The sequence below is a fragment of the Herpailurus yagouaroundi genome, unplaced genomic scaffold (assembly GCF_014898765.1).
Source record: "Herpailurus yagouaroundi ecotype Mexico unplaced genomic scaffold, PumYag 141, whole genome shotgun sequence".
In the NCBI taxonomy this organism is placed as follows: Eukaryota; Metazoa; Chordata; class Mammalia; order Carnivora; family Felidae; genus Herpailurus; species Herpailurus yagouaroundi.
Genome location: NW_024412396.1, coordinates 308,956 through 319,660, shown reverse-complemented (window position 1 = coordinate 319,660; position 10,705 = coordinate 308,956). Strand labels below are relative to the sequence as shown.

The following is a 10,705-nucleotide window of genomic DNA, read 5'->3' as shown; positions in this document are numbered from 1 at the left end:
GGTTCCATCTATGTGCATCTAAAACTCCCTCATTTAAAAAATTCTATATCATTTTCCATTGCATGGGCACATCATAAGTTATCTAAATAGGTCTCCATAAATGGGCATTTGTGATTTCTAGTAATTTGGTATTACAATGCTGCAACAATAAATATTCTTTTGCATGCATATTTTCACATATGTGTGATTGATTATATGTGTAGGCTAGGTATTTAGGAGTGAGTGCATTTGCTGTTAATGGATACTGTGCATTTTAAGTTTTGTTAAATTGTTTTGCAATTTGTCCTAAGTAGAAGTTGCACCAATTTACAATTCTATCAGTAATATATGTATTTCCCCCTCCTCAGATGAAAGACTATTTGATGGCTACATATCTGAACGGCAAAATAATACTTTCTTATAGTTTATTATGTATTTATTTCTTTATGAGTAGAAAGAACAGCTCTTTAAAAAGATTTTTCTGTGCATTATATAGTTATGGCCAGAGTAAGTCACTCAAAATTTCCATTCCCCAGCTTCTTCATCTATAAAATGAGGGAATTGGATAATGTCTCTGAGTCTTTTCTTGCTCTCATCATTCCAGGAAAAGTAGAAACAGCCATGATGAATAAGCTCAATAATAGGATGAACAATTTTCAGAGTGGTATTAGTTACTAATTTTTTTCACCTGAAAAAATATGAAGGTAGGCCAATTACCCCCATTTTTCTTTATCAAGGTCATAACTTTTATATTCCTAGAAATTTCTGCAGGGCATGTTTCATATCTTTGTTCCTTAGACTGTAGATCACAGGATTAATGAATGGGGTTCCTACAGAATAAAACAGAGTCACAAGTTTCTGCATCCCAGCCTCATGCTCAGATGTTGGGCTCAGATACATGACCATCACCGAACCATAGAACAGTGAAACCACGGCCAGATGGGACCCACAGGTCGAGAAAGCTTTTCTTCGTCCAGCTGCTGAAGGGACTCTAAACACAGCTCTCAGGACCAGAGTATAGGACCCCATGATGCAGAGGAAAGGAATAAATAAGAGCAAGGAACTTATAATAGTCCAAAAAAACTCCATTACTGGGACTCTGGCACAGGTGAGTGCTAATAGGGGACCTGGATCACACAGGAAGTGGTCAATTATCCTGGATCCACAGAAGGACATTTGGGAAATAACAATGATAGGTACTGGGAACCAAAGGAAACCAAGTACCCAGCAGCTGACCACAAGGTTGGTGCAGAGATGTCCAGTCATAAGAGTGGGGTAATGTAGAGGCCGGCAGATGGCAAGGTACCGATCAAATGCCATAATGGCCAAGAAGAAGCATTCTGTAGAACCCAAGGAGAAGAAAAAGTAGAACTGGAGAAAGCACCCAGAGAAGGAGATGACCTTGGTGTCAGAGAGGAAGTTGGCTAACATGTTGGGGACAGTGGAGGTGACATACCAGATCTCTAGGAAGGAGAAGTTGGCGAGCAAGATGTACATGGGGGTGTGGAGTCTCTGATCCCAGCGCACAGCACAGATGATGGACCCATTGCCCATGAGGGTCAGGAGGTAGACAAGAGAGAAGAGCACAAAGAGGAGGATCTGCCCCTCCCTGGAGCAAGGGAAGCCCAGGAGGATGAAGCCAGTAATGGTGCTGGAGGTGTTGAGAGTATTTGAGATTTTCATGTGTCTGGAAGCTGTGAAAAAACCCATAATTACTGCATGTTCCTGGAATAGCAGAGGGGCTTCATTTTCTTTGTCCAAAGAAGAAACTGAGATTTGTTTATTTATGAATTATTAAGTCAATATTTATTGAATGTTTACTGTTTGCTAGGTATTTTTCCTAGATACTGGGGATATAGCAGTGAACAAAAGAGATTAAAATCCTTACTTCATTTAGCTTATCCCAGATAGGAGATTGCAATGTAGACTGGCATTACTCTGCATAATTCTCTTTTTCTCTCCTCCTAAACTAAATATACTGGGTTAGCTCTCTTCTTCATGAATGCCTTTGTAAGAGTAGCTGAGGGGAGCGCCTGGATGGCTCAGACATTTGAGTGTCCGACTTCGGCTCAGGTCATGATCTCACCATTTGTGAGTTCAAGCCCTGCATCAGGTTCTGTGCTGACAATTAAGAGCCTGGATTGTGTGTCTCCCTCTCTCTCTGCCCATCCCTCACTAGTTCTCTGTCTCTTTCCCTCAAAAATAAATAAAAACATTAACAAAATAAAAACAAGAACCTGAGGTAATTTCTAATAGCAGTGTCATGGAGATGACCTGGGGCATAAGGGTTTCTTTAATTCTTAAAAAATGAATGGATAAATGCATTACCTTTAAGACCTCCATGAGTAGTCACCTAATGCAGCTGCTTATATGCAGGTGCCTTGTTGGGTCATGTGATTCTGGAGCAAGAAAACTGTGGGACTTTTGATATCAGTTAAAAATTATTTGACATTTGGCTATATTTCAACCTAACCTGTTGATTCAATATCTTTAATGCCATTGTTTACCAATTTTATGAGTAAATCAAGTGTGCTGGAGAAAACTCCTGAAAAAATTGCACCTAAGGCCATTTGGATTGTTATCCTAAAGATAAAATTAACATCAATAATATGACCATATTGGAAAAGGTCTGTTCTCTGGGGGTAAGGATGAAGTGATGTGCTGGAACCACACACCTCTTTTCTGGACCCAAGTTTGTTTAGGACATTTACTCGATTCCTATGGCAAGGGCATGTGTCTCATAAGAACTTTTAAGATCCTAACCATCTCTATCCCAATATCTATTGACTGCCACAGGGCTTTTGTGGCTTCAGCTAGGGTGGGAAGGGATGGGGAGAAGATGACTGTATTGTGAACTCCATCTTCTGTATGCTTTTGCTGAGCTTTAAATTTGTCTGCCTGGGAGCTCAGGCTAAGTTCCACTTGATTATACATTCCTTCCTTCCTTCCTTCCTTCCTTCCTTCCTTCCTTCCTTCCTTCCTTCCATTTATTTATTTTTGAGACAGAGAGAGACAGAGCAGCACAGAGCCTGACGTGGGGCTTGAACTCACGGACTGGGAGATCATGACCTGAGCTGAAGTCGGATGCTTAACCGACTGAGCCACCCAGGTGCCCCTACATTTATTTCTCATGAAGGGCACTGAAAGCGGGTTTTATTTAAAAAGCTTATATTTGTAAAGCAACTCTCATTTAGAGTAAAAATATTCAGGACTTGATGCTTTTGTTGAAGAAAAATTTTTGCCCTAATTTGCCTGTTTCTGTAGAATGTGTTAAAACTAATATTGGAGTCCATTTGGTACACTGCTTACTCACAAATGGCAGAAGGCAGGATTTGATGTAACGAATGAACTCAGGTTATCCAGTCTCAGAAGTTAAAAGAAAAATTCTATGAAGCTTGTAAATAAGTTTACAGACAGAATACCTGGACTTGATCAATTCAAGGAATCTGTTGCTTAATAGTGATTATGTCTTTTGGTTTGGATTGTTTTATTGGGTTTCCTCAAATCTCAATTTATACTTGGTCATCTATCTGAACATCTTATTACTGGAAATGTGGGTAGTTAGAGTAAATCTTTATGGACTTTCTCTTTTAATATCACATCTCCCTTTCTCCTATCCTTCACATACAACTCAGTTACAGTTTCTATTTGCTCTATTTCTAAAATTTATCTTGATGAATCTGCTTTTCTTTCTCCTGCATTTCCTTGTTCAAACTACCATTATTATTTCTCTGGATTACCACGAAGACCTCCTGAATTATCTCTCTTCTTCCTGCCTTTGCTTCTTTACAACCCATTTTCTACACAGTAGCCATATTGACCTTTTAATAATGTAAATAAGGTCATGTCGTTTCTTTGTGTGAAAACATTCAGTAACTTCTCCAATGTAGAATAAAATCCAAGCTCCATTTTATGGTGCATGAGTCTCTGAATGATTTGACCTTCACCTACTTCACCAGTTTTTTCCCTTCCTCTCCCTCTTTTCCTCCTCTGCCTTTCCCTCTTCCCTCTTCTTCAGTTACATGGGCCTTCTTCCTATACTAGAATAAGGCAAGTCTGTCTCTGACCAGGTGCTTTTGCTCTAGGTTTTTGTGTGTGTGTGTGTGTGTGTGTGTGTGTGTGTGTGTGTGTGTGTGTTTGTTTGGAAATCTCATCTGGAACCCATTCTTCAGTTTCCAGCACTAATATTCTCTTCTTTTGAACACCCTATGTTAGTTCCTCTGCCATTCTTTTGTTCCTAAAGTTCTATTTATTTTCTTTAAGGTGCTTATCAAGATCTAAAATTATTTTATTTCTTTATTTATTTGTTGCATTTGCCAGTTGAATGAAGTCAGGGAACTGGTCTGTTGAATTCATTGTTTGATTATAGTTGTGGTGTGTAGTAGGTACTTAATAAATTGTTGTATAACTGCTCTTTTTTTAACAAATATTTTTCTAATTATAAATATGTATATCATGGAATACTTTGAAAAATGCGTGAGTTGTAATGAAGAGAATAAGAACTTTTAAAAATATCTATAAAAGAAAATATTTTGGAGCACCTGGGTGGCTCAGTTGGTTAAGTGTCAGACTTTGATTTCAGCTCAGATCATGATCTCACGTTTTGTGAGTGTGAGACCTGAGTCAGGCTCTGTGCCAACAGCATGAGCCTGTTTGGGATTTTCTCTATTCTCTCTCCCTGCCCCTCCCCCCTCTTAAAAACAACAACAATGATATTTTGGGAGAAATATGTTCCAAGACTTAAAATAATATTATTTGAAAGTGATTTTTACACCAAATGAATCTAAAATGTAATGTGAGTAAAATTTGCAGGGATGAATTATTTAATAGCTTCCATGTATTATCTTGAGTTACTAGAATTCTGGTATAGTTTTCAGGGAATTCATTTGAAAGAGGGTTATGAAAGATTGAATGTTCTTGGTAACAGAAACTATTCTATTTTAAGTGATTATGTCTTTAACTGCTAAAGGATGGGTGGCAGAGAGGAAAAGTAGAAAGACAAGGGCCTAAATTCTGTTGAATAAAAAAAAAAAACAATTATCTTGCTTTATGGATCTAGTATAGTTATTTAACATCTCTTAGTTTCTTGAATGTAGAATGGGAGCTATACTACATAATTCTGAATCCTGTTTATTTCTGAGATGTTTGTTGTTATTCTAGGAATACCCAGACTGCACAGGATAGCTAGACTTACAATTCTAGAAGTGATATATAATCCTGAAATGAAAACCCTTGCTGGATATTGTGTTAATTATAAATGAAGATATACAGGACAGCTCCCTTGCAGGATAGTTTTCCAGGTAAACGCCTGACAAAACTGTTCTGGAAAATAGGAAGTGTGTAAAAATATTTTATGCCGAATCTAATGAAATTAAATGTAAGTAAAGGTAGATATGTTTCTGCTAAGCTGTCTTATTACTCACTGTTTTTCAGTTAGTTCCTAAGTGTAGAAGGCAGCTGTCATGTTAACTGTCCATCTAAGTTGGCTGAGTCCCCCTAAATGGGCCTCAGAGGGTGGTATGGCCAACATTGTGGGAACGTGAACACAGGGGTCTCACTGTATCTATGCGATTCAGGCTGCTTGGACAGAAGATTAATAAGGCAAAGAAGCTTCACTTTTTAACTTGTGAAATGAGTATCCACAGCCTGGATTGCCCATAAGTAGTTGGTAATTGTGGTATAATAGAAGTAGTACTGAATTTGAACATGGGAACCCAGGACTTGAATTCCAGCACTTATATTGCACTGTTGTGGGAAATTCTACAAGCCAGTTATTTCATACCTCTTAGTTTCCCCAAATGTCAAATGGAGGTGATAATGCCTTCCCCTGGGATAAAGACTGTTGAATGAGATAATGAAATGACAAGGTGGAAGCAACTTGTCGATATCTGACATAAAATAAATACCAAATGTTTTATGTAAGACTGTAGTAGAATTAGCAGGAAGCTTTTTTTCAGAGATATAGATTCTCCAGCTATATTTTAATATTTTTCCCTCTCTAAGCACTACATTACCTTCTTCCCTGAAGCATGAAAGGAAATCCAACTGAAACTCCTCAGTCAGTTTCTTGTAGGCTTTTCTGAGAGTAGAAGTAGTTGCCTTTGTGTAACCAGTTGGAGAGAAGGTGTAAAAATAGGTTGGAATGAAGATCAGTGAATGTATGTACTGTAGGATCCAGGAATTATAAGCAGAGTTTGTCTTTTGCTCCTTGAGGATTCATTTACTGTCTCTAGAAGGGGAGCTGTGCCAGGAGACATATCTGTACTAACTATTCCCTTGCTCACTCCCTACTTTCTCTGGAGACCCTTGTGCCTCCATTTCTGTCTTTATTTTCCCCAGTGGTGGAGGAAGTAATATCTTTTATTGGGTCTAAATCTCTTAGAGATAGCCAGAGATGGAATCAGTAGTGAACAATCACTCACCAACCTGTTCAGAATATGTATCTTATGCTTAAGGAAATTCTGTCAAACAAAACCCAAGATAAGGTGTCAGTATTGCAGAAGTTAATTTGTTTGCCTTCTGATAAATTGCTGTCAATTCTGAGTCTTGGGGAAAGATTCCCCACCCCCCACCAAAATAAAGAGGAGATTGGTTGGGGGGAGTAATGGACCTTAGCCAAGGGGCTGTGGAATCACTCTCTTTCCAAGGCCACTATGGCCTCCTCAGTGACCTTTCCTGCTCTTCTTTCAGTTAGAGGTTCTGAGTCACAGCAGCTTCATTGAAGAATCCTGCTTCTCATGGGACACTTATTAGGCCCAAGGATACTCTTGGCCAAAGGGGTGACATAGCAGGGTCATTCTGCAGCTAAGTGCAGAGAAGATGCCCTTGGGAGTTGGCTTTCAATTTTTCTTCATCCTTAACAAAGGAGCAGATCTTTTAGCACTGCTCCTTGCCTGTTCCTTCATACTCCTTGAAATAGTTTTCATCTTAAACATCTCACACTTGGTTGAAACACCTTTGATGTTTCCCCTACCCATAGTGTATAATAACTCAAAGTCTATAGTCTGGTCAATAAGGCCCCTGCAATACAGCTCTGCCTTATCTTTCAAGTCTTGCCTCTCAGAGTTTCCTGTTCTTTTTTCTCCTCTGCTCCATCCATACTTACATGTGCACACACAGAATTCAAGGCACGAATCTGGTAAGTGAGTCGTTTTACCTTCTGAAAGGCTTAAAGGAATGCCCTGACTCTAAAAGTGAGAGAACTCACTTCTGTAGAGTGATAAACTCAAAGATCTTAATTCACATATCCAAGTGTGGGAGGTTCACAAGTCAATTGCATGCAAGAGTACTCATGTGTTGCTGTGCTTGTTTTTCTTCCTTTTTATTTGCCATTCCCACCCCTCCTGGTACCTGTAATTAGATCTTAGAATGCATTGATACTATGAGCAGGTACATTATGGATTGGATGGGATATTGTGTGCTTGCTTAGGCACCTAATCACCATTCATGATGTTTCAATGGGAAAAACTTGTTGCAAATTTCAATCAGTCCTTGCATGAATTTGTATTTTCAGCAATGATTACTTTAAAAGTACACACTTTGTATGGGAAACTTGTTGCAAAAGACGATGCAAAACAAAAACATCAATGATAACTAAATACACAGAGAGTTGATGGTGTTTTATTTACACAGTATTCTCCTTTTCCTTCACATTTCCAGTCAGCTATTTTTATTTTTTTATTTAAGTTTTAGTTAACATACAGTGCAGTATTGGTTTCATGAGTAGTTTTTAGCAATTCATAACATACAACACCAACTGCTCATCACAACAAATGCCCTCCTAAATACCCATCACCTGTCTAGCCCATCTCCTAACCACTTCCCTCCATCAACCCATAGTTTGTTCTCTATTATTAGGAGTCTCTTGTGGTTTGTTACCCTCTCTTCTCTTTGTCCCCACTTTCCATATGTTCATCTGTTTTGTTTCTTAAATTCCACATATGAGTGAAATCATATGGTATTTGTCTTTCTCTGATTGACTTATTTTGCTTAGCATAACACATTCTAGCTTCATCCATGTCATTGCAAATGGCAAGATTTTGTTCTTTTTTTATGACTGAGTGATATTCCATTGTGTATATATATATATATATATATATATATACACATATACACACCACATTTTCTTTATTCATTCATCAGTTGGTGGGCATTTGGGCTCTTTCCATAGTTTGACTATTGTTGATAATGCTTCTATAAACATTGAAGTGCATGTACCCCTTCAAATTATATTTGTGTCCTATGGGTAAATACCTAACAACACCACTGTGAATTGTAGGGTAGTTCTATTTTTTTTTTTTCCTGAGGAGCCTCCATACTGTTCTCCAGTGTGGCTGCACCAGTTTGTATTCCCACCAGCAGTGCAAGAGGATTCCCCTTTCTCCACATCCTTACCAATACTTGTTGTTTCTTGTGTTGTTAATTTTAGCCATTCTTGTGAAGTGGTATCATGTTGTGGTTTTGATTTGTATTTCCCTGATGGTGAGTGATGTTGAACATCTTTTCATGTGTCTGTTAGCCATGATGTCTTCTTTGGAAAAGTGTCTATTCATGTCTTTTGCCAATATTTTACTGAATTATTTGTTTTTTGGGTGTTGAGTTTGGTAAGTTCTTTATAAATTTTGGATACTATCCCTTTATGAGTCATGTCATTTGCAAATATCTTCACTCATTCTGTAGGCTGTCCTTTAGTTTTGTTGATTGTTTCCTTTGCTGTGTAGAAGCTTCTTGATGAAATCCCAATAGTTTATATTTGCTTTTGTTTCCCTTGCCGTTGGTGATATGTCTAGTAACAAGTTGCTACAAAGAGGTTGCTGCCTGTGTTGTCCTGTAGGATTTTGATGGTTTCCTGTTTCATATTTAGGTCTTTCATCCATTTTGAATTTGCTTTTGTGTATGGTGTAAGAAAGTAGTCTAGTTTCATTCTTCTGCATGTTGCTGTCCAGTTATCCCAACACCATGTGTTGAAGACACTGTCTTTTTTCCATTGACTATTCTTTGCTGCTTTGTCAAAGATTAGTTGGACAAATAGTTGTGGGTCCATTTCTGGGGTTTTCTTTCCATTCCATTGACCTCTGTGTCTGTTTTTGTGCCAGTACCATATAATCTTGATGACTACAGCTTTGTAATATGGGTTGAAATACAGAATCATGATGCCTTCAGTTTTTTTTTTTTTTTCTTTTTCAGTACTGCTTATACTATTTGGGTTTTTTTCTGGTTCCATACACATTTTAGGATTGTTTGATCTAGCTCTGTAAGGAATGCTGATGGTATTTTTTAAATTTTTTAATATTTATTATTTAGAGAGAGAGAGAGAGAGAGAGAGAGAGAGAGAGAGAGCAGGGGAGGGTTAGAGAGAGGGAGACACAGAATCCGAAGCAGGCTCCAGGCTCCGAACTGTCAGCACAGAGCCTGATGCGGGGCTGGAACTCACGAACTGAGAGATCATAACGTGAGCCGAAGTCAGGTGCTTAACTGACTCACCCACCCAGGCTCCCCATGAATACTGATGGTATTTTGATAGGGATTACATTAAATGTGTATATTGCTTTTGGCAATATATACATTTCAACAATGTTTGCTCTTCCAATCCATGAGCATGAAATGTTTTTCCATTTCTTTGTGTCCTCTTCAATTTCTTTCATAAGTGTTCTATAGCTCTCAGAGTATAGGTCTTTTACCTCTTTAGTTAGTTTTGTTACCAGATATCTTATTTTTTTGGTGCATTGTAAATGGGATTGGTTCTTTGATTTCTTTTTTCTGTTGCTTCCTTATTGGTGTATGGAAATGCAACAGATTTCTGCAAGTTGATTTTATATCCTGCAACTTTGCTGAATTCATGTATTAATTCTGACAATTTTTCGGTGGAGTCTTTTGGGTTTTCTACATACAATGGTGAAAATTGACTTCTTCCTTGCCAACTTGGATGCCTTTTATCTCCTTTTGTTTGATTGCTGAGGCTAAGACCTCCAGTACTATGTTAAATAGTAATGGTGACAGTAGACATCCTTGTCTTGTTCCTGACCTTAGGGGAAAAGCTCTTAGTTTTTCCTCGCTGTGGATATTAGCTGTGGGTCTTTCATGTATGGCCTTTATGATGTTTCCATCTATGCTTACTTTGTTGAGGGTTTTTATCAAGAATTGAAGCTGTATTTTGTCAAATGCTTTTTTGCGTCTATTTTTTATTTATTTATTTATTTATTTTTTTAATATATGAAATTTATTGTCAAATTGGTTTCCATACAACACCCAGTGCTCCTCCCAAAAGGTGCCCTCCTCAATACACATAACCCACCCTTTCCTACCTCCCACCCCCCATCAACCCTCAGTTTGGTCTCAGTTTTTAACAGTCTCTTATGCTTTGGCTCTCTCCCACTCTAACCTCTTTTCTTTTTTTTTCCTTCCCCTCCCCCATGGGTTCCTGTTAAGTTTCTCAGGATCCACATAAGAGTGAAACCATATGGTATCTGTCTTTCTCTGTATGGCTTATTTCACTTAGCATCACACTCTCCAGTTCTATCCACGTTGCTACAAAAGGCCATATTTAATTTTTTCTCATTGCCACATAGTATTCCATTGTCTATATAAACCACAATTTCTTTTTTTTCTTTATTTTATTTTATTTTATTTTTTTGTTTTTTATTTATATATGAAATTTATTGTCAAATTGGTTTCCATACAACACCCAGTGCTCATCCCAAAAGGTGCCCTCCTCAATACCCATCAC

General features: G+C 38.0%; 1 protein-coding gene across 1 annotated transcript; it reads right to left on the bottom strand.

Moving 5' to 3' along the window:
* Positions 1-726: 726 nt before the first annotated feature.
* Positions 727-1,689, bottom strand: LOC121031237 (olfactory receptor 11G2-like). Its single transcript, XM_040476426.1, has one exon. The coding sequence runs from the start codon at positions 1,687-1,689 to the stop codon at positions 727-729; it is 963 nt and encodes a 320-aa protein (XP_040332360.1).
* Positions 1,690-10,705: the final 9,016 nt, after the last annotated feature.

What these genes read in the sequence shown, in the direction of transcription:
- LOC121031237 (XM_040476426.1), bottom strand. Translation starts at nt 1,689, where the DNA reads ATGGGTTTTTTCACAGCTTCCAGACACATGAAAATCTCAAATACTCTC.